The sequence below is a fragment of the Podarcis gaigeae genome (genome assembly GCF_964106915.1).
Source record: "Podarcis gaigeae genome assembly, chromosome: 6".
Lineage (NCBI taxonomy): Eukaryota > Metazoa > Chordata > Lepidosauria > Squamata > Lacertidae > Podarcis > Podarcis gaigeae.
In genome coordinates, this window is record NC_139682.1 from 31,412,418 (window position 1) to 31,436,763 (window position 24,346).

A 24,346-nucleotide genomic window follows, 5' to 3' on the forward strand; every position below is an offset into this window, starting at 1 on the left:
TGAAGTGATCAAGTAGACATATTTAATGTGGAAGGGTATTTGAGTTAAAAAAATTAAAGTGAATATATTTATAAATATTAAGAAAATATTTAGTACAAAAATACTGAACAACTTTAAAGATATTTTACAATGAGCTGCTGCTGCATTCAGAACACGGTAAGACATCAATTCTGAAAAAAATCTCATTACCCAATAAAATTATTAAGGAATTCAGGTAATGCTGCTTTGGTTAGAATCCCTCCCCGACATACAGTTCTGACCTGACTTCTATGTAAAATCTGGCTGGAACTTTTTTTAGTGAACTCCCATCTCCCTCAGGACTCAATTTCAGCAATTCACTTCTACTCTCCCCACCAGAAATTCAGTTCTCTTTTTTTGTTTGATTCTCATCCTTAGCTCAGAGTTCTGTTCTATGACACAATCTCCACAATACATATCTTCAGCTACTTAATATGCAGCCCACCAGCTATTCTTGTTATTTCACAGCTTGTTTTAACATGATTGACTCCAAACAATGAACAGACAAATTGCCAGCATGGGTCCTAGAGTCCAGGCCTAGTTGAGTGAGGTGAAGCCCCCTGCATATTAATGATTATAAGCAGTTCAATATGGGTTGAAGCTCATGTTGATGAAAGAGTCTTTCCAGATTGTTCTGATGAGCTTCTGCAGAGCTTCTGGCTCCTGCCATTTCCTTCATGCTATCTTGAGGTCTTCTGGACTGTTTTGGGTGTTGAGTTTATTGGTTGTTTTCCAGAAAAGAAACCATCCCAGCCTACTGCCAAGCTGTGGTTCAGGGTTTCATCCAACTTGCGAGTCTCCAGTTCCAGGACAGCAGCCTCGGGCTCCTTAGCCACAGCAGCTAAAGAATCAGAAAGCTCTTGGTGTAGGCAGGAAAGCTCCTGGCTTGTTTTGGCACAGCAGTCGACATAATCCTGCTTCTGCTTCCGCTCCAATGACAGCTGTTTTTGTAGAACAGAAACCTAAAAACGAAAAAGATAGTATCAGGAACTACTAGATGGTTTGATTCTGAGTATCTTGCTTTCAACAGTTCTGCATCTCAGCAAGGAACACCTTCAGTCCCATTTTTTATCATCCAGGTTTATTATTATTAATCATTTCTAACATTTTTCAGTGTTTGCATAGTAAGCTGTGTAAGTAAACATTTTATACAAGAACAAGAGCAAAGTGACATGATCGGTAATAAACAGCTATGTTAAAGGAGGGACTAAGATTTCAACAGATTAAGGTGGGGAGGAAGCATACATCCTCTCTCCCTTAAAAGATTTGTCCAGATGCCACTGATGGTAAAGTGCTTCAATGAATCTCCATTAGCTCCAATTATTATTACCTTTAAAGGACGGCTTGTAGGGGCAGATGCTACAGGTTAGCCATCTCTACTATAGGGGCTCATCTACAGTGGAGATGCAAAACGGAAGAAGAGGTAGAGAAAGAGGCACACCGTTCTGAAAGCCTCAGGGTGCTATAGAAATGAACTGCTCACCTGCTTTTGTAACTCTTCCAGTTGCTTATGGAGAACCTGAATTTCTTCCTAGAGAGAGAAAAGTGACAAGATTCAGCCACTTGCTTATTTTCAAGACACCTACAACATGGGAGAAAAGTACTAAAGAGGAAATTTATTTTTTTCTTCCATTTATCCAAGGACAACTGAAGACAACAATAGCACTGAAAAAGAGTTTAGAGACCAGCATGCTAATATCCAGAAGAAAAGATATTACAGGATATTACAGAACAAAAATAATGGATGGGATGCAAGTATTCAGACCTTTGCTAGAGATGGAACCTTTTGGGTGCCAGAATCAGCCTGGGAGAGGCCAGAGCTCAGAGAAAGGTCTCCATGACTTCTTTTCAGTCTCCTACGTTCACGTTCTACCTGAAGACAAGAGAAAAAGCAGGCAAGGGCATTCACAAAAGAGATTATGACAATGATCATCAGGACAAACAGGGATAAGCAGAAGAAGGTTGTGAAAATGGACGACCTGAAGAACGGGAGCTGAGCAGGCTAGGTCGCGCAGGACATTGGTATTCTAGAAAGCACCGAATCTCTGAACACAGAATATGAGAGAAAAGAACAAAAAGATCACCGGCCCATTAAATCAGTAAAGCAGTACAAGTCTGCACTGGAAAAATCAGGAGCAGGCACTGTTACAGTATCTTAAGGGGTGGGCAATGAGTGATAAGGTAGGTTTAAATTTCACCGGGAAATAGGGAGGAGGCACATGAACTAAGTCTGATTCTTCTTCTTTTTGTAATCTCACCTGCTCTAGTGCACCTCTAAGCTGCATATTATGCTGCTTTAGGCCATGTTTATCATTCTCCAGCCTGGCAACAGCTTGCTGCAGAAGCTGCAGGCGTTTGCATAAGAGTCTCCTTTCAGCTATCCATGTCAGCTCTCCCTCCTTTCTCACATCCTGCATGATGAAGAAAACAGGGTGGGGTAAAGAAGGGACCATAAAAGATACTGGAATTGATATATATGCAGAACAGACACTTTACTCCATGGATAGGGCACAGTCTTTTCCTTCTCTTGGAAAGAACCTCGTCTCAGCACTGTTGTTACTGGAAATTTTAGAATCAGGCAATTAGCCCCTTAAACTAGACATGTGCCATAAATTGGGAAACTCAGCAACTGCCCCTTCTACATCAGAATTCAAGTGTTCTTCTCTATTTTGGTATCCTTCCCACCTGTTCCTTTATCTTACCTTTCCAGCCTCCTTTTGCCTTACTTCTGGCATGTCATTTTCTTTGAGTAGCAGACTTGCATCTCCTGCCAGAGCTTTAGTAACTAGTTTCTCTTCCTCCAGAGCTCTGAAAGCTGTATCTAACTGCTCCTGCAGAACAAACCATATTATTCACTTACCAAATACCCAAGTAGTTACACAGACTTTTTAAAAATGTTATTACTGTGTCCCTAGAGTATTATGCACAAGTGAACTGTATCTAAATGCGGATGTGTCTGTCAGGGTTCAACCCACAGCTACTTGGGTTCTTTTTCTCTCCTACTTCATCTTATGAGTTACTCACATCCTGCTAATTACATCCCAGAGCAGGGGTAACTAAGGTGGTGCCCACCCATTGTTGCGGGACTACAACTCCCATCACCCCTGGCCACTAGCTATAATAACTAGGCCTGATGGGAGTTGTAGTCCAGCAAAATCTGGAGAGCAACACAGAGGTACCTCACTAAAATCCCATTTTTATAATGCTATCCAGCCAAAACAGTCTCCTACTACAAAGTACAAAATAAACTGAAGGACAGATACAACCATACCACGAAATATAATCTTACTTTATTTTTATAGAGTGTGTAAGAAGAGCCCTGTTGAATGAGGCCCAAGGTCCATCTACTCCAGCATTCTGCTGTCATAGCAGCCAAACAGATGTCTGTGGGAAGTTCACAAACAGGACACAAGTGCAACCATACCCTCTCTACTGGTGATTTCCTGCTATTCAGGGACATGCTGCCTCCATTAGTGGGGCTAGAACATAGCCATCATTCCAGTAGTCATTCACAGCCTTATCCTCTGTGAATTTGTCTAATCCCCTTTGTTATAACATCAACTTGCAGAGTTTTTAAATAGCACCACTAAAATCCTTACTTGAAGATGAAGCCTGTCCTTATCCCTTTCCAAAACCATGCTCTGTACAATAGCCATTTCTTCTCTCAGGGCTCTCAAGGCCTCTTCATTCTGGGCCAGGGACAAACCCAGCTTCTGTGCTCTCTCTCGCCATTCTATCTCTTCACTTTCTGTCTGTTTCAGAATAGCGGTCAGACGATCAAATTCCTGTCTCTTTACTCTTTTCTCGTCTTCCAAGTGTTGAATTTTTTCAGTTTGCCATTGCAACTGCTGGTTCTTTTCCTGAAGAGACTTGTTCTTGGCTGCCTCCTCTTCCTTCCACATAAGAATATTTTGGATATAGCTCTGTAAACTGCAGTCTCCCTTCTCTTCTGATTTCAGAGGAGAAACAATTTCCTTCAGCTGTTCACTGCAGGTTAACAATTCCTTCTCTTTAACACTAACTCTCTCTTCCAGCCGCTTAATATTCTCTCTCTGCCACTCAGCTTCCTCATCTTTTTTCTTCAGTGCATGTTGAAGATGCTGTATGTTCTCAAGAAGTTCCTTCATCTCATCTTTCATTAGCCTTTGTACTCTCTCATCTTGAGTTCTCTTCTCTTTCTCCCCTTCTTCTAAAAAGTCTTCTTTTTCATCCTCTTTTAACTGCTTGTATTGGTGCTGAAGCTTTTGGTGGCCTCTCTCACATTCTTCTTCTCTCTGTTTAATTACTTCCTCCAGATGACTTGCCCGATTCTGGCATACCTGTAATTCTGCAAGAGTGACGTCTACTTTAATCTGGTATGTGCTAATTTGCTCAGCCTGCTTGTGAAGCTCATCTTCCTTTTCTGACATTAATTGCTTCATTTTATCTAGCTCCTGCTTTAGGCTCGCTATACTTTTCTGTTCCAATTCTTTCTGCCTCAAGAGTTCCTTTATGTGCCCTTGTAAAGATTCTATCTCCTTGTCTCTGTCTTGAAGAGAAGATCTGTTCAACTCCAGTTTCTCCAATAGAGATTGAGTGTGTGCTGCTGCTTTTTGCGCTTGTTGCTTAAGCTGGCAATTCTCCTCCTTGAAGGACTCCAGTTGCCTCTCACCATTTCTCTGAGCATGCTCTGCTAATTCAAGATTTGTCTGCATTTCTCTCACAAGCCTTTCTTTCTCCTCGTGTTCTTCTTGCTGCTCTTTCAGGGACTCAATTTCTTGCATTCTCTCCTTTAGCAACACCCTGAGTTGCTCCAACAAATCAATAGTTGTTTCTTGCAGCTCTTCTTGCTTCAGCTGCTGCATTTGCTCTTTCTGAAACTCTGCACTACCATCTCTCTCCTTTAATACTGCTGCACTGTGCTGGACATCTCCAAGCAGAACTCCTAACTGCCTTTTCAGTTCTTCTTCATGTTTCATTTGAAACACCAACTCCGTGTTCTTTTCCTTCAAGGATGCCTCCGTCTTACCCAAAAGTTCACGAAGAGCCTTTAGTTCTGTTTCCATTTCTCCTTCCAGCTCTTTTATCTGCTGCTTTTGTGACTCAAGCTCTTGATCTTTCTGGGTCAACATGAATGTCATCTGTTTTACTTTCTCTTGCAGTTCATGGAGATGGTTCTCACGCTGAGCCTCGCACTGCTGGAATCTTGTTATCTGTCCCCTCTGGGATTCTACCTCCCTTTCTTTGTTCCTGAGAATGGCCTTCATGTGTTCTAGGCTGGTGTGAAGAGACTTTTCCCGCTTCCCCCCCTGTTCTTCCCGTTCCTGAAGTAGCTGCTTTTGAGATGCGAGTTCCCAATCTTTCTCACTCAACCTTATTTTCAAGTCACCCAACTCTTTCAGCAGAGCACCAATTTGTGCTGACTCATTCTCTTCAGCAATACGGATTTTTTCCTCCATGATTTTCATTTCTTTGACTCTTTGCTCCAGATTCAAATTCAGGCTTTCCATTATAGTGCTTTGGTTTTGTAACAGGTCTTCTAGTATTTGGATCTTGTCCTGTTGAGATTTCACATTCTGGAGTGTCTCTTCTAGATCTATATTCAGTCTCTCTAGAGCAGCCTCCTGTGTTTTATTCTGCTTTCCCAAGTCTTTAATCCGTTTGTTTTGAGATTCAATTTCTCGCTCTCTCTTTTCTAGATCTTTAGTGAGATGTTCCACAGCTGATTTTTGCACTTCTCTGTGCTTCTCCAGTTCTCTGTTTTGCTGTAGCAGGGATTTTATTTCTTCATCTCTTTTTCCTAGAGTAACAGTTAGGCAATCCAGATTTTCTTGCAAACCTTTTCGCACTTCTGCATCTTGCTGCAAAGTCATAAATCTCTTTTGTTGAGTCTCTGCTTCCTCCTGTTTAATTTTGAGAGTGGAGAGAGTTGCCTGAAGCTCTTGTTCTAGGGACTGATTCATCTTCTCCATGGCATTTGCTCGAATTTCACAGGCTGTGACAGATTCCCGAAGAAGATCCAGTTCCCATGTCAGCTTTTCTTTGGCCATTTGTAACATGTCTCGTTCATTCTGAAACAGAAATATAATTACTCAAAATGCAGAAGCAAACTGCAACTCTTTGCTTTCTTTATGCAGAGTGCTAAGCTGGCCATGATGTTAGCTGAACCATCCTGGTTTTTTATTGTTAACTATATATATTAACAGGAAATAGGTTGGTTTTCAACATAAGCTTTACATAAAAACCCAACTGATTACCTCTCTTTTTAACCAAATGTCTTCTGAAGTGGCATCACTTCACATAATAGACAAGTTATTTGAGAATAACTTTCTGAAATGTTCACAAGAGAGCATGCAATATTTCTTCCAGATGGAGAGAATCTTTAAGCCATAACAGAATAACACAAGGAGCAAACAACTATTTGATTTATCAAAACACTAATTAAAAATCAGACTCTGAATAATAGAAGACTACAGCACTATGACACTTCACTGAATTTTATTATTTTTATTATTATTTCTTCTGGGTTTTCTTCGTTTGTGTTAGTGATAGTTCAGTCCCTGCAGTTAAACGCAAAAGAATTAGCTGGAAGCATTAAACAGGCTGTGGGAGATAAGTATAGCATTATCAAAAAGTAGAGGATGCTGTAGGTTCAGTGGGCATGGTTCTGCAAAAGCTGTAAGAGAAGGAAAGTAAATCCCTAATAGATGCTGTCTCACATCAAGAACAGTAACACTCCTCATCAGATATTCATGAGCCTGTCCAATTTCATAACTGGACCTCTGCTAGCCTTACCATTACATCCTTTCTTTGCTTCTCTGTACTCTCAAGAGTCTTCTCCAAAGCAGTCACCTTCCCATGCAAAGTCACATTCTCTTCTTTGAAGGCAATGACCTCTGCCTTCAAGGCAGACTCTAGGGAGCCTCGTCTGCCTTCTTTCACATTTTTTTCTGAAATGGAGAATGTAAGAAGAAAAGTTTTTTTTTGTTTTTGGCACCAGTGAAAGATCTACCTCTTCCTCCAGATTTTGGGTGAAGATAGAGGTCAATATTTTGAGACTTACAGATTCTTATATGACAATGAATAGATTTAAGTGAGCATACTTGAATACTTTGAATGCTGGTTAATGTTTTATTGGTTCAATTTTATTGTGTGCACCTGCTTTTTGCTTTTTACCCTGAAAGCACCTGGCAATGAAGTGTGGGATAGAAATGGCATAACTAGACAAAAAACATAACAAGCTGCAGCTATTTTGAACAGTGACCCCGCCCCCTGCAAGGGGAACTATTTTGGAACCATTTCACTAAAAAAACACTGTAGATGTCTGGTCTGGAAAACTTAATGTCCCGCAGCTGCTAGATACCTCCCTTTATTCCTTCTTATATTACACCCAAAACTTTCTGCATAAAAAGGGTATCTTTTTGTCTCCAACCCCTGCTATGCATGACACAGCACGTTTTATTGACATCTAATGTTTTTCATATTGTGGATTTCCCCCAGCTTCCACTTTTTGAGCAGACAGCTCTACTTCTGGGAGATTTATGACACTTCTGAGGCACCATAGTGAAAATGAGGAGTCTATACCTTCTTGGCTTTGATCTAGCCACTTTTGAAGCTCTTCGGCTTTGGCACTGACGCGGTCTCTTTCTGCTTCCTTTTCACTGAGGTCTTGCTTTAGCTTTTCTGAATTCTTTCTCATCTCATCCTGCAAGAAAAGCAAGGGGTATTATAATAATAATAATAATAATAATAATAATAATAATAATAATAATAATATATTTATATTTATATCCTGCCTTCCCCAGCCGAAGCTGGGCTCAGGGCAGCTAACAACAATAAAATAATACAACATTCTAAAATCATTCCATTATAAAATTAATTCAAATCAAATTGATGGCAACCATTGGGCTAGAGTTCTGTGAAGATTGCCAAAGGAGGGAGTCAGGCTGTGCCCTGGCCAAAGGCCTGGTGGAACAGCTCTGTCTTGCAGGCCCTGCGGAAATATATGCATGTCCAAAGAAGAGCACAGTAAAACAAGGAGAAAGACCAGGAACCCCCAAAGACTATGAACAAAACCCCCTTTTCAGGGCCAAACTATATGTCACACAGAATTCTGTATAAAGTATACTGTAAACCTTTTCTTCGCCAACTAGTTTTTATCTCAAAAAATTGCCCCATTTGAACCACTTTTCCTTTTGCAGGAAAAGGTAGAGGTTCCAAAATCTTTTTCTCCTGTGAGAAGAAATTTTGAGATGAAAACTGCCTACTAAGAAAAACACTGTTCTACCTCCCCACCCACCAAATCTCTACTCTAGGCTACAGGGTCTACCAACTACTTTTCTTAAAAAATTAAACATAAAAAGCATCTGGGGAAAGTTACATAAAACTGTGTATTATATAGTTTGGCCCGCAGTAGCATCTTAGGGCCAACTCAGCAGTAAAAAGTTGTGTAGAACTTGGAATTTTCTCCATATGAAACCCTGGAGAGCTCCTGATAGTCAATGTAGACAATACTGAACTGGATAGACCTATGGTCTGACTCAGCATATGACAGCTTCCTATGTTGCTAAAATTATCTTCTCTCCACAGCAAATGGCACTATGGCAAAATCCCAATACATTGAGGCCTAGGCAGTTGCCTTAGTTGCTTTAGAAGACAGAGTCGTCAGTCTTTGTTGGACACAGCTTTGTCACTTTGATAGGAAAATGCATTGTGAGTTCCTGCATATCCAGCTGTTAACTAGTTGTACTAAAAGAAAGCAAAGTTTATTGAAAAGACAGATGTTAGCTGAATCACAGAGCAACAAGTTTTGCTAAGCTCAGAATTTTTTAGTAGAAGCAGCAGCGGAAAATTCAGATGGACAGAACCAACTATAATATTTTAAAGGCATATATTTATCTCCATTCCTAGTGAGCTACATAGAACCATTAGTATGACAGAGAACAGATATGGCATATATTATTGTATTAAGCAAGCTAGAGATTCATTTGCTAAACACAACAAGTGAAAAAGTAAATTCAATACAATGGTACATCTTGATAATTATTACTATAGTGCTTAGTGCAGCCTTGGGTAACCTAGTGTTCTCCATATGTTTTGGATGACAACATCAGCTGGTTGAGACTGATGGGAGTTGTAACCAAAACATCTGGAGAGCACCAGATTGACCAAGGCTGACTTAATGTATACTAGGCACCACATGGAGGATTAATAGTAAGGCTGAAACTACATGCTTTTTATTTTAATCCATGGGAAATGTATTTATGTTTCAAAAGTTTACTATATCATTTTAAGCTTGGATGCCAAGAAAGGACAGTGATATGATTTATTTATTTTTAAGAAAGTGAAACAATTACCCGTTCTAGGCGAGTCTGCCAGAGTTCTTGCCGCAGGTCCTGAATAGCTTCTGCCACTCTCTCCACTGTAAGCTCAGCAGAAAGGTCCTTCAGCTGAGATAAAGACAGTCCCGTCCCATTATCCTGTTCTGAAGAAATAAACCTCCTCTGTAACAGTGTCTAGCTGAAGGGTTGTTAGACAAGATATAGAAAATTCTAGGATTATTTTTCATTGAAGGCAGAACTAGATGCTGCAAGAGATATGGAGCTGCTGCTACTGTCCACTTTTTCTTGTAATGCAAGAACTCTTCAGTGCATATTCCAATAAAAATATAGCAAAAAGACACAGAGGATTCCTATTTACCGCATATTTGTAGTGTCCCCGAGCACACTTCTGGGGTGGGGAGATCCACATGACCGTGTGCTTGAATTGTATGCATTCCAGTCCATCTGCCCCCTACCCTGCCACCCTTGTTAAAGCAGTTTCTCCCTGGAAGAATCTAAGTATTACTGTTAAGTCCAGTATAAATGCAAAAACTCTGAAGATGCGGCTGTTTCAGAGCAAAGCTATTCCATTTTTGAATGTAGTTTCTGACACATCATATGGCATTTATTGAGGTGAGCTCTATAGCCACTTCTGCCTGGTTCCAGTTTGGCACATCTGAACCATTTTATTTCCAGAACAGCAACATCTGTTGCTTTTACTTTGAAAGGAAGGAGAAAGAGATGGCAATTCTGCTGTGCATAAGCTGGGCTTGTTGGCAAGGTGCAAGTCCCATCTAGTTATTATTTAAAAAAACCAACTCTGCAGGTGCAGCAAGAAAGATGTACTACGAAATGTATGGGCAATTGTACAACTGTATGTCAAACATTTCCTGTGGCTGGACAATTACAAAAATCAGACCCTGCTTCATACTTTCTGTGCATGCTCAGTGAGGTGTAATAGTGGGCAAGGATCACCAAGAACAAGATAGGCACTTTCAGATATGCACCACCTACTGATGCGGATGGAATACCATAGGTGTAAAAACAAAAAAATTGGAAAGGTGGAGATGATGCCACGCTACCCTGTATACTGACAAAAGTGGAATGAGAAGGGAAAGAAATCAACAGAGGGGTTCCATGTGGAAGTACCCACAAAGCAACAGCTTCATAGCTCTTGAAACGTTTGACCTCACAGGGTAACCATCATACCCAGTGCATTATCTACACAGTCCACAAGATGTCACTGCTGTCACACAAACAAGAATCCAAGGTATCACTGTAATTTGTAGCTAGGCCCAAGACTTGTCACTATGACTTATTTTCAGCAGTATTCCACAGAAAAATGATAGTGTTGCCATCCCATCTAATCTACACACCTTGGCCAGTCTCCACCACCCCAATCTTCTGTGTCTGATTCAAATCTCAGGACACAGTTGACACTCCTCCGTTATTTGATGGTTCTTAACTGTTTGGCACAGTTGAGTTTTCCTTCTACACAAAACCTTGTACCATCCCTACAAGGAAGTGGCCTCAAGACTTTTGGTGCTATCAGTCAGCTCTGCCTCCAACAGTAGCCTGTTCTTTCCTCTGGGCTATCCCAACTAATCTCAGGAAAGATCAATTCCATCCTGTATACCTGAGAAAGCCAATGGCTTGACATGTGCTGCATGTTGGCAGGGGCTGCTTAAATAAGTAATTTATACCACTGCTATTGAAAGGAGCAAGGTGTCACTCACTATCTAAGCTCTAGGCAAAGATGGCAATATTAGGGCATTTTGCCACTCCTTAGCAAATCCATTTGAGGTTGAATCAACGTGAAAGGGTGTGCCATTTCAAGACATCATATTAGAAAATAAGTAAGTACCAAAGCACACACAAAAAGGTACCTTCCCCTATTGCAGAGTTCTGGCTCTGTCACCTGTTCAACAATTTACTTGCAAAGGACATAATACTAGTCCACTTATTAGACTCACCTCTTGCACTGAACAATGAGCTTCGAATAGCTTTGTCTCCTCTCCCTCCATACTCCAGCTTTGTCTCGGGGCTTTTGCACAGCATGTACTGCAGAACCGAGTGTAGCTTAGTCAAGTGAGACTGTGCCTCCCAGCGGGCAGAACAAGCACGCTGACATTCTGATGCCAATGCCACTGCCCGACTCTCTGTGCTGCTCAGGCTCAGGCGAAGCTGAGATACTTCACCTTCCAGCATTTTCACGGAGTCCTTCAAAGACTGCTCACTAGCACGGGACTCTTCCAGGTTCCGGGCGAGCTGCTCCTTATGAGCTACCAAGGCAGCCTCCTTCTCTAGCACAATTTCCTTGAGGGATTGTATCTGGGGGAAGCAACACAGCTTGCAATGATTTTGGAATGGTGGATTGGAATGCAAAGAAGTTAGCACCGGGTGAATAATCAACCAAAGAAGAGAAGCTGGATATAATTTGCATAGAAAGGAGATAAGGATATAATTTGCTTGTGAAAAGGACCAGGTATCAGGTATTAATATGAGTTCTACACACACACACACACACACACACGTATATTTGGAAGCCAGTGTGTTATGGAAAAGAAGCCATGTTTGGGAGGGGGGCTGTATAACAGAAGCACCATGTGAAGCAGATGGGGGCTGGCAGTAGGGCAGAAAAATAAAAAGCAGTATTGCACCCTGTATTGAGTTTTTTTCAGGTAATACCTGTCTAGTGAGCTCCTGCTCTTCTCGGCTATGCTCAGCAAGCAGCTGCTCTGCTTGCTGTAGTGCAGTATTCAGTTTGGTGACTTCACCCTGTTGAGCACTATCACTGTCTTGCAGTCTCTTGAGCCTGAGTTCCTTCTCCTCCAAGGATGCAGCCAAACTGAAACCGGGGAAAAAAGCAGGACTTCTATTACAGATTGGAAAAAAACAACCCTATGCAAGCAAGTACAAGACTTGGCTTTTCACCTTGGTTCTCTTCCATGACACACTTATGAAAGACTATGGCAAACAAACAGTGTGCCAACGTATGTGCACAAGACCCTGAAATTATGCAAAAATAAACAAATGATAATCTCAAGTGCAGACTATATATCTTGTATATATAATTTCTATGCAACTGGACAAAAAGGGGAATTTAAGTGAAAAGGAGGCATTCCAGTTGCAAACTTCATAAATGGGGTGGGGAGCTGGGGCATAGTGTTGGAGGAGGGGCTGGGTGCATTTTTCTGGGGGGTGCTGCTCACACCACCCTGTCAGCCCTGCACTCCTTTGTGAGGCTGGGATATGATTCACTAGGCAAATCATTCAGATCAGATCCCAGCATCGCAAAGCAGCTCAGAGCTGGCAGGGCGGTGTGAGAAGGACACAACCGCCGTGCACTATTTGATCCCAGCCAAGGCTGGGATTTTAGGAGGACCCCTTTTTGCTAAAAGTTCCAGATCAGGTAATCTGAAGTAGACAATTAATGCCCTGTATTTCTCCAAGAGAAGCTTTGAAAAGTGCAGTTTCTGAAAAATTATGTATACAGTGGTACCTCGGGTTAAGTACTTAATTCGTTCCAGAGGTCCGTACTTAACCTGAAACTGTTCTTAACCTGAAGCAACACTTTAGCTAATGGGGCCTCCTGCTGCCACCGCACCACTGGAGTACGATTTCTGTTCTCATCCTGAAGCAAAGTTCTTAACCTGAGGTAATATTTCTGGGTTAGCGGAGTCTGTAACCTGAAGCGTATGTAACCTGAGGTACCACTGTACATACCTAACTATTTAGACACCGGGTGTGTGGAGGTGAGATAGCTATATGAGACAATTAGTCCAGCCACAAATTATGAAAGTTGGGCTCACCTGGTGTGTTTCTGCTCCAAAGCATGCAATGCTACTTTAAGATCTGAATTCTGACGTTCAACTTCCTCCCACTGAGTCCGTTCTTTCTTCATCTTCTGTAGAGCAGTGCTCTGCTGTTCCATCTCCTTCTGCTTTGCCTGCAGCTCCTTGGTCCGACATTGCAACTCCTCTTGCTGGGTATGGAGAAGGGCCTGCAAATCTGAATTCTGATGTTCAACTTTCTCTTTCCAACCCTGCAACTCTAAATAACGTTGTTCTGCCTCCTCCCAACGGTTTTGACGCACCGCACTCTCATGTTCCGCTTCCTCCTGCTGTCTCTGGAGCACAGCCTTCAGCTGTGCATTCTGACGTTCTACCTCCTCTTTTTGGTGCCGCAGCTCTATGTTCTGATTTTGCAGTTGCTTATTTTGACATTTTGCCTCCTCCCACTGCCTCTGGAGTGCAGAATGCTGCTCTGAACTCTGGCGCTTTGCCTCCTCCCACTGGCTCTGCTCCCTTTCCAGGGCCTGAACTGTGGCACGTTGGTGCTCAATTTCTTCCTGCCTGCTTTGCAGCTCTCTGTTCAGATGCTGTTCTTCCTCCCATTGACTTTGCAGCATATTATGCAGTTCTGTGTTTCTGTGCTCCATCTCTTCTTTCTGATTCTGCAACTCCATGTTTTGATGTTCTCTCTCTTCTCGAAGTTTTCTTTCTGCTTCCATCTTCTTCTGGAGGTGTGCAACTTCCAATGCTTTCTGTCTGGACAACTCTTGTATGTCACGTAAATGCTGCTGAGCCTCCTGGCTAATCAAATGGCAAGAATCTTTTTCTGTCAGTAGTTGTGACTGCAACTCTTGTACCTAGAAATAGACAGGAGAACAGTAAAGATGCAGCCGTTACAGTATGCACTTATTTTAGTACACATGAGGAGATAATATAGATACAAGCATCTTATTTCAAGAAGCAAAGTTTCTTGTCAATTCAAACATCCACTTTAACAGAATGCAGTTTTTTATTTGCTTCAGAAACCAAGCCAGACTTTTTTATAAGCATGATAGAGACATCGCCCCATTTGAGTAACATGAAAGAACTCTGGTGAAACAGAATACATTTTTAGCATGCCTATGACTTCTTATACAGAACCAAACATATGGCTTTTCTTGGAGTATTGCATCAAAATTTTTCCAAAACTATTTCAAATAATGGCTTTTTGGTTTCCCTAGTACTTCAAGTAATTTTCCACGATGGTTTGGGAAAGATTCCCATAACTTAGTTTTACCCCACAAAGAGATTTCCATTTCTACTTGTTGAAGCAGCTTGTGAAAAACCACACATTTGGCACTGAACGAAGTGCTTAGCACATAGTTTTAAGTAAAATCACCTGACTTTGCAAAGAGTCTCGTTGTTTACGGAGAAAGTTGACTTCTTCTTTGAGAGACTTGAGCTCCTCCTTGTACTTCTTTTCTAGTGCTTCTATAGTACTTTGGGCCTCCTTCAGCTTAGCTTCCAAATCTTGCAAAGTATCCTGCACTCCCCACCCAGCCAAAAAAGTTGAGTTATTTTCCAAGGTTCAGGTTTGGTCAAATTAGAGAACTATTTTATAATGTGCAATTATAATACATGTACAGCAACTGCTGCACAAGATAAAATGATCTACATCTCACAAGAGTCAGGCCACAAATCTTGTGGGATGAAGACTTAGTACTTCAGTCAAAAATCAATAAATGACAATAAGATGAACAATTATGAAACAGACATAAAATGCAAATTTCAATATAGCATATTAACAATCATAGCAAGTATCTAAGGGAAATGTAGGGCATAATTAAGGATTATACTCTACAAAGAGAAATGGGGTTCATGAGGAGCATGCAATGAAAGATAAAATCTTTGCACTGGCATCAAAATGAACTCTAAAAAAAGAACAAGGTGGCAGCTTTTGGATATAACTTACTCAAATTATAGTGGAAAAATGGAGGGCAGAACAAGAAAAAGCTGCAAGTAGCTTCATTGGGTAAACTTTTGTGTAAGGATTTCATATATGCCTTAGTTACCAAATGTAAGCCAAAATTTGATAGGTGCTAATAAGATGCAATTTTGCATTAGAATTAGAACCCATCTTCTTGCTTTTGGTTCTATCACACGTCACAACTTTGGAAAAATGCAGGAACTGTCTGAACCTTAATTAACAGACATTCAACAAGCAGTTCTTCAAATATGAAGCAACTGAATTATCAAATGTGGTTGGGTTGGGCAAGAGTTCTGAAATCAGTCATGTGCACATAATCCTAGGAAAAACTTTCATACACCATGTAATTGGTCCAAACTATCCATTTATTGAGCCAACTTTCTATCATGTTAATATACTTTATTTCATATTTGCTCCATAGCTTTCTGCTGGATTCTTGGTAGATTTCATAAGCTTTTCTGCTCTGGTCTACTCCTACCTGCTCCCTCTCTTTATTCTTCTTTATTTCCAGACGGAGATGATCAAGCTGCTGGCAAGTACTAGTGAGTTCCTGTTTTGTTTGAAGGTGAAGCTCTTGTAATGATTTCTTCTCATTCTCTTTTTCTAGCAGCACCTAGATATTAGCAAGCAGAGAATTTAAAACATTCCAGATGAACTCCTAACTGATCAAAAGATTGGAGCAGGTCCCCTGGGAGGAAAGAGTACAGAAAATGGGGGCTTTTTAGTTAGAGAAAAGGTGAATAATGATGACATGCTATAGATGCATAAAATTATGCATGGTGCAGTATAAGTGGATAGAAAAAAGCTTTTTTCCTTCTCACATAATACCTAAAATACATCATTTCTCATACAACACCTAATCAATCCTCATATAATACCTTTAGGCATGGACATAGCTAAGGGGAGCAGTCGCCTCCCTCTAACAAGTAAATCAATAAAAAATACTTAACTATCTGAGGTTATCCCCCAACATAAAGCCTGCCTCCCCAACATAAAACCTGATGACACCCATGCTTTTAGGATACCTAAAAGATCGTCTCATCCCTTATATACAAAATCCAATCACTATGCTCTGCGGGAGACAGCTTCCTGCAGACACCATTTCATCACAAGGTTCCAAAAGAGAAAGGCAGGAGTGGGGGTTTGTCTCTAGGTCAAAAGCACCTATCAAACTTTACCTCTTGCTTGGCATTTTCAGCCTTAATGAGCTCGTCTTCCATATGTGTTTTTACAGCAACAACCTCCTGTTGTAGTTCCAGCAGCTTCCTCTCATAGACACTTTCACTCTCTTCCTTTTCCTTGACTATGCGCTCCAACACCTGCTCCAGTTCTAAACGGTGGCGTTCTCGTTCACCTTCCTGGAAGCATTTCAGCCAATTCCAATAAATGAACAAAAAGAAAGGAAAATACAGTCTCACTTCTAGCCACTGATGTAACGTTTACTACTTACCTTAGTAGATGCTGTGTATAGTGTTATGAGTTTTGCTTCTGGGAAGGATATTTATCACACTTTGCTCTGAGAGTAATAATTATCACCTATGGGTACTAAATGAAGGTTTCCTATTAGTCACTGGCCTATGGAACTGGCAGACTGTTCAACTGGAATGCCAGTCCTCCTTTCTCTGTGCGGCCATGCCAAAAGGGTGACTGTTTACAAACAGGATCTGCTTGAGCTCCTAGGGGTTTCAAAGACTGGGAAATTTGGTGCTTGTGGCTGCAGACATCAGCTGCTGTTCTCCTAACCACTGGATGTGGCATAAGCTATGCCAGAGGCACTGTGAGCTCTTCTTGGCAGCATTTTGTGCCTTTTATGTGTGTGTATGAGGTGGGGAAGATGGAATGGATTAAGTAATATCATGCTTTTTCCAGTTTCCAAATGTTACTTGGTGCTTTCCAAGCCTAGCTAATATGAAAGAGTCATGAGTAACATTGCAATAGATGGGTGTGGAGAGATGTTAGGGACTTTGTTGCAACAGAATATTTTCTCCATTTTCTGCTGCTGTTATATGTTTGGTGTTGAGGAAAGCTAGAATATAAAATAGCTAGGCACCTGTGTAAGGTTGGATGTAGCGGAAGCCAAATTAGTTGTACCACAAGGTTGCCAGGCATAGATTTTTCCTGAACTGATCAATGCCAGAAGACTGGGAGATTTTAGACTAAAGTAAAAATTATATGCAACAATAATACAAACACCTCATGAATTTGTTTTATATTGAAAAACGCACTAGAAGTAAAAAACAACAACAAAGAGTAAAAATTTTGGGCAACGTTTTAGACGTGACACATCATGCAACTGGAGGCACAAATGCACACTCACAACTACTCCAGATCCATTTAACAAGGCAGCATACTATTATAGCCATAACACTAACTACGATGTAGTGGATAGTATAAGGAAGCTATCCACCCCACCCCTCCATTCACTACAACATGGCCTATGTGCATGTCAGGTATTCAGAGCTCTTCACACACTTTAATAGCATTATATCACTAATATTTTATCAGCTAAGGCAGAGAGAGCATCCTGATGCAGATGTATAAGAGAACCAGAGTTTAGAAATCAAGACACTGGACCATTATGTGTACAAAACACCTCTCTGCGCCCTCTGCTAAGGTTTGCTGCAACGGGAAATTCCTGGCAATCTAAGGTAAGATTCTTATTTCTGTGTCCATCAAAACCTGGCTTCCCCACCTTTCTTCCCCCTGCATCTGTCCCACACCAATTCTACTCCAGAGTGTTGGGGGTTCACAGAACAGATTTAGAGAGTGCACAGGGGGAGGAGAGGGGGGAGCACTTAATTGTGCACAGAGAAATCCTTGAGCTGACAAACAAGTCACTTTAGCATTATGCTGAAAACAACCCATCCGAAGCAAGGTAGTTTAAAAGACTAATAGTTTAATTAGTACAAGGCATAACAATTGAATGGAAAAGTAAGTCTTGGTAATCATCTGACATTTTGAGCCACTTTATTAATTCTATCTTCTGCTCAATTTCCCACTCCCCCAAAATATATATATATCATGAATTAAAGAGCTAACCATATGGTTGCTTACCAACTCTTGACGTAGTGTATTAACTTCCTCCTTATGTACAATTTGACAGTGGTCAAGCATTTCTTGGTACTTCTGCTCGGCCTGCAAGAGCTGTTGTGCTTTTTCTTCATTTTCTTGCTTAAATTTTGACTTTTCAGCTTCCAGTTCAGTGCAAAGGCATCTCACCTCTCCTGTAAGAATAAACAAAGAGCAGGAGTCACAATGTATGAGGCATAACAGCTTGTTTGACCACTGGCCTTTTATCACATGAAGGGAGGGTGCTCTGTTGATACTACCTTTTGCTGGAAGCCTTTGAAAACATCTTACCCTGTATCACTTCTTTGGCCTGGTTGATTGCCTGGATTTTCATTTCCAGTTGACCCTTGGTAACTTCCAGGTCAGACACCTGCAACTGAGCTTGAAGGAGGCTTGATTCCAGAAGATCCTTCGTTGATCTACAAATTACATATACAGAATTTGTGGGACTTTAATCTCTTGCTCATGACATGATAAATGTAATCCCAGCAAAGCCAGTTTGAGTACCCTGGAAACACTATGAACAAAAGGAGGTCATTCATTTGTAGCAGTGCACCAGCCTCTAAATATACAGACAATAAGGACAACAATCACAGGCCATTTGTCATGCTGATACAAGAAACAATGTCTGGAAGAACAGAAATACTATTAAGTGTAAGTTTTGCAGCTTTATGGAAAACAGACCTGTCAAACTGTGTACAGGATTTCAAACTTGGGCTTGACTTAAAACATTTTTCCTGTTGTGCATTTGTTGAATTTCTTTCTGCAGATGTGGAACTACTTCTGCCATATGGTTGAACAGCCAAGACACAAAAAGCTGCATAGTCCTCTGATGGAAAGTCATTGATTGCATTAAATAATTATTCAAATAGGCAAGGTTCTTCTATTCGTCAGCCTCTTACCTGTACTCTGCCACTTGCTCTGAAAAACTCCACCTCTCTCGTTCAACAGCCCCTAGTCGTACTTCCAATGCAGCTTTCTCACGCATTAATGATTCCTTTTCTTTGGACGTCTTGGCCAGCATCTCTCCAAGACGACTTGACTCCTGATGTGCATGCTCCAAATCAGTACTAGATGTCTCATGCTGGTGATGAGCCTATGAAGGAGAAAGAAAAGCAATTTATAGCAAAAGGCAAAGCTCTGTCACTTTAAGCAATAATGCACTGTAAAAAGAAATAGATCTATAGCTTCTTTTAAAGGATAGAAAATTGTTATCACAGAATAGATGGACCTGCCTAACTGCACATTACAAAGAAAAATGGATCTGTTACAGATGGACTGCTATGGAGAAGTTTGATTATCTATACTCAGGAGAGAACCAAAGTACAAAATATATAATTGCCTGAAGGCCACCGCACTTAATGTTTTACTGTGACACTTCACAGATTTTAGAAAGAATGTGTATTGGAAAAGAAGAAAATCTAGATGAGTGTTACAATGGCTGCAAAACATACTTTATCCAGAAACACTTATGGAGTACAAATAAGATTGAAAAGATTGTCTTATGCAAGAATAGTAAATTGAACTTTGTGATGAGCAGCACTAGCTATTGAAAAGATTCCTAGAATCCTAGAATTGTAGCGTTGGAATCATCTAGTCCAACCCCCTGCAATGCAGGAATATGCAGCTGTCACTTATGGAGATTAAACCTGCAACCTTGGTGTTATCAGCACCACCTTCAAACTAACTGAGCTATTCACTATTCAAGCAGAATTCCATAATCTAACTGAACCCAACTTCAGAAGCACAACACTGCTGCTGCCCAATGTCCATGCAGGATAACTCAAGTCTGCTGCTAACACTCACCTGGCTCAGCTTCTCACAAGTCTCTTTCTGTTCATCTCTCAGTACTCTTAACTCTTCCTGTAAACTTTCCTGCATTCCCTCAGCCTTGTGTAGCAACTGCTGTAAACGAGTCTTGTCTGCACTTAGTTCCTCATTTGTTCTCTCCATCTGGTTGAGCTGTTTCTGTGAAGAGGTCCTTAGTCTTTCCAGGTGATCAACTTTGTCCAAAAGTGCCTGTTTTTCCTGCTCCATCTACATTCAAGGAAATGGAAGGAACTGATAAAAGAGCAGCCTTCAATGGGCTTATTCTGGCTTAAAGACCAGAGGTACCCCTTTGTCTGGAAAAGCTATACAACAAACTTCTCCCACAATTGGATGGTAAGCACTCAAGTCATTCACTTCATCAGTATCACAGAAATTTGCAAACAAAGGACAAATTCATTAACCTTGTTTTAAAATGTTTTATAGCTTATAAATCTATTGTTAATTTTTAAACATCAAAATCCTCCAATTTGAAAACTAGATGGGAAAGACTTAGAAGAAATTGATTATGTTTTATGGGAAAGAATATGAGAAAATATTTCCTTTTTGAGCTAATTCTGCTCGTGTATGAGAAAACACCTTAAAGCTAACCCACAGATGGTACCAGCACGCCACGTTACTAAGTAAAATAGGCAAAAATACCTTTCTACAATGTTGGAGAAATTGTGGGGATAAAGGAACATTTATACACATGTGGTGAGAATGCCACAGATTTAAAACTTCTAGTTAAGGGTATTTTAGGAAATGGAACAAATTACTTCTAAATTGATTAGTTTAGATGGGAAAATCGCACTATTTCAATATCTGCAGCTGAAGCAAATTATCTTTGATACAGAGACTTAATTATGCATCTTCTAACTGCAGCACTTCTTGCTCTTGCAAGGCACTGGAGGATATGGAATGCAAACATATGAAATTTGGTATGCTTATTGTTTGGGCCTTTATCTTGATGGGAAAGTTGACAGATAAAGTACAAGAAAGAAGACAACATAAGAATCTACAAAACTTTTACAAAATGTGGTCCACTTTTATTTCATTTGCAATGAAGAAAAAACGTTTGTATAGGCCATGGGAACCTGTGGAACAACATTTTTTAAATTGACAGCTATTGAATTTATGTTTCAGTTTATTACTAATACAGCTGGACATAGTTGGGGTTGTTATGGGGGGAACTGTAATTGATTGTATGATTGTTTCTATATTCAAAATTAATTTTTTTTTTTTTAAAACAGCAGCCTTCCTTTCCCCCGTTCTGAATAAAATGCAACCTACATATTAGCAAATTCCTTACATATATTTTGTAGGCTGCCCAGAATAAGAATAGTTCAGCTGCAACAATCTTCTTACCTTCAAGAGAAGTTGATTCAAACTCACTTTGTCCAATGCTAGAGCTTCATTAAGGGCACTCATCTTTGCAACTGCATCATGAAGGTGAGCAGTTTCTGCTTTTAGCTTATTGTGTGCACCAGTTAACTTTGCAAAGGACAGCTCAGCCTTGTGGACCCAAAAACACAAAACAAAGAAATACCAGTCAATAAAAGCAAAATAAGACTTGCCCCTAACTTTGTTAACTTACAATAAACCATATTTTATCATGCTGTCCAAATGGACTTTCCTGCAGCAACTTCTTGCACTCCCTAAAAGGTTGTCCCTGAAGGTGAGGAGACCCCCCCCCCCCCGAATAGTATGTAGGGCTTACAGCTGGATATTTCAGATTCCCCATTTAGGAAGGTCAAATGCCTCCCACTCACCAAAGATCCCTCACCAAAGATTCACTCTCTGAAGCCATTCAAGGCAATGTGTTGTGTCTTGTATTAGTCACAGTCAGAATACAGCCTTTGAAATTAGTGGACATAGCTAACTTAGAACAATTAATTTCAATGGCAGCAGTCTTGAGTAAAACTTAAGATACATACATATTTTTTAAGAAAACTTCTATCCTCAATGCCTCCCTGTGGCATGGAACCTTCACTGAAGGTTCTAATGGGGAAACGACTAGATTAATATCTGTTGGATTATTTAGAATATATCCTCTCATTCTTCCATTATGTCACTGGTTTTCTATCAGTATGTCTCATTTTCTTCCTTAAATAGAAACCCAACTATTTTACTAATGTATGAGTATGTAGCTTAAATGCCATGGGGAAAAAACCCTATTCTGATTGTTCATGAAAAAACCAATCCAAATCTGTGTTGTTGTTTTTAAAAAACATCTGGGCCAGTCACAAGGATCACTGCTTTAATGTCAGAAACATGTTCCAATTGCCAGATATATATATATATATATATATATATATATATATATATATATTCTTTTTTTAGTACAACACTTCTGAATAGAAATCTTTAGCACTGTTTTACTTAGACTGGAACTAGACATTACACACTATTATTGAACTTTCTCCTTTTTTCTTTTCTTTTCTTTTCAAAATCAAATGCAGTCCAAGAAGTTCTGACTTTCAGTGGAAGAATGGCTGCAATGGACCCAGGCAGGAGAGAAGAAGGAAAGTTGCAGCTGTTCCTGTTTTTAGCCTCCCAAAACTAATCAAGGGTAAGTTATAAAGAACTGCCTCATATGCATATATTTAAGCCATATAGCCAATATATGTGCACTAATGTCAAATGCTGCTACAATGTTGTTTCTCCATAACTGTCCTTCACAGGCTTTACTAAACCATGGGGAAAGGGATGGGAGCATGTGGTGGCCAGGAAACATGGAAACTTGCTGTGGGAACTGGATTTGCAACTCAGCCTCTTGCCCAGAACAGGACAATACCAGAATTTTGATTTTTTTTTGTAAACTCTACTGTTATGCTCACTGACCACCACTTTACAGCAGTTTAATGAACATGCCAGTGTCTGTCTACAGTGAGTGTCTATGGAGTTTCCTGTTTAAATTCAAGAGTGTGTTTGGCTATTACTAGGAAAAGAAAATAACTGTACCTGCTCCAGCGCTGTAGCAAGTTCATGTTTTTCTTGTTTCACCAGTTCTCCATCAAGGTGAGCTTTTTCCAGTGCTTCTTTCATGGCTACCAGCTCACTCTTTAACAATGAATGCTTTCCTTCAAGAGCATTTCGGTCTTCCTGACTGAATGAACACATACACTTATTTATTTTAAGTAGTGAAGTACATGAGAGCTCCAAAGCTTAACCGGGGCTGCAAATTTCGTTTTCTAACATAAAAATCCTCATACAGCACCATATTTTTTGTTTGCAAATTTCACAAATGCTATCCAGAGGGGCTCATTTTTAAAAGTGAAATTGGCAGAGCCCATACACAATCCTGACAAGAGGGTGAAGAAAGTGCAAAGATTCCAAATTTCCACAACCTTCATAAAATGGAGAGGGATTGTTGTAAGAACTGTGAATGCTCTTGCCAGCTTCTCTTTTTCCTGTATTTCCCTAGCAACAAACTTACTGCCCTTTGGGGGGGGGGGGAGACAAAAGGCTCACATATATTCTCTCTCCCGCAGCATCCTTTCCAATTGATGCTGCTGTTCTTCTTTTTGGCCATCCACCATGTCTCCTTTTAGCTGTAGCTCAGTATTGCTTCGGCGCAAGTGCTGGACTTCCTGTTCCAAGACTTCCAGCTGTTGCTGTAATTCTATCTTGGATTTATCCAGGGTGACATGGTCACTGAGAAGAAAAAGTCTTCAGTTAGAGAAAAACAAAAAACAGAGATACACTGCAGTTTCATTGCACTTGTTTAGCTACTACTGACTGAGCATCCTCTTTTCCTATCTGGGCTACTGGAGAATAGAGGGAAATGAGGACACCATCACATCTGAAAGGCAGAGTGACTTCTTGAGTACTGTCTCTCTCCAACCTGTGGATGCAAACTGCCCCAGGCAAACTTTGAAGAGCCCAGACCACACATGAAGGTTTATTCACAATTTAAGTAGGTGCTTCAAATCCAGAGAGATATTGGGCTGCATCCAGCTAACTGCTACTCAGAGTAGATCCATTGGAAAAGCCACTTTCATCCATTCATTACAATGGGTCTACTCTGAGTAGGACTAGCACTGGAGACAACCTACTGACTTGACAAGAGGAAAGCACACTGCAAGCCAAGAGAAGCATATGGATCTATTTTACAATATAAGTCTTTAAAGATGGGGAAAGCATTACATGTCTGACCTGCGGTAAGTCTCCACCATGGACTGCAGATGCTGAAGTTGGCTAATGAGTGTGTCTTGCTCTCCTTCTAGCTGCTCAAGTTTTTGTCTTAGGAACTTACAGTGGTCTTTTTGCTGCTCTTGTTGCTTCTCCAAGGAGCTGACAGAATTTTGACTAGACAAGAGTTGCTGTCTCAGGTGCTGCAGAAGAAGGCAAAATATAATGATTAGGGAGAAAGTGAGAGACTGAAGGGGTAT

At 40.5% G+C, this 24,346-nt stretch overlaps 1 protein-coding gene across 1 annotated transcript in view; it reads right to left on the reverse strand.

Moving 5' to 3' along the window:
• Window positions 1-24,346, reverse strand: part of CEP250 (centrosomal protein 250) — a 36,252-nt gene continuing 11,906 nt past the window's right edge. The window contains 23 exon segments of the mRNA XM_083746418.1: window positions 1-980; window positions 1,502-1,549; window positions 1,784-1,891; window positions 2,277-2,429; window positions 2,721-2,849; window positions 3,618-6,068; window positions 6,793-6,947; window positions 7,582-7,702; window positions 9,354-9,481; window positions 11,291-11,648; window positions 12,006-12,165; window positions 13,130-13,968; window positions 14,490-14,633; window positions 15,556-15,690; window positions 16,256-16,435; window positions 18,132-18,301; window positions 18,438-18,565; window positions 19,049-19,242; window positions 19,953-20,183; window positions 21,321-21,467; window positions 22,917-23,061; window positions 23,427-23,609; window positions 24,111-24,289. Coding sequence (XP_083602544.1) covers window positions 699-980; window positions 1,502-1,549; window positions 1,784-1,891; window positions 2,277-2,429; window positions 2,721-2,849; window positions 3,618-6,068; window positions 6,793-6,947; window positions 7,582-7,702; window positions 9,354-9,481; window positions 11,291-11,648; window positions 12,006-12,165; window positions 13,130-13,968; window positions 14,490-14,633; window positions 15,556-15,690; window positions 16,256-16,435; window positions 18,132-18,301; window positions 18,438-18,565; window positions 19,049-19,242; window positions 19,953-20,183; window positions 21,321-21,467; window positions 22,917-23,061; window positions 23,427-23,609; window positions 24,111-24,289 — 6,768 coding nt within the window. The 3' untranslated portion in view covers window positions 1-698.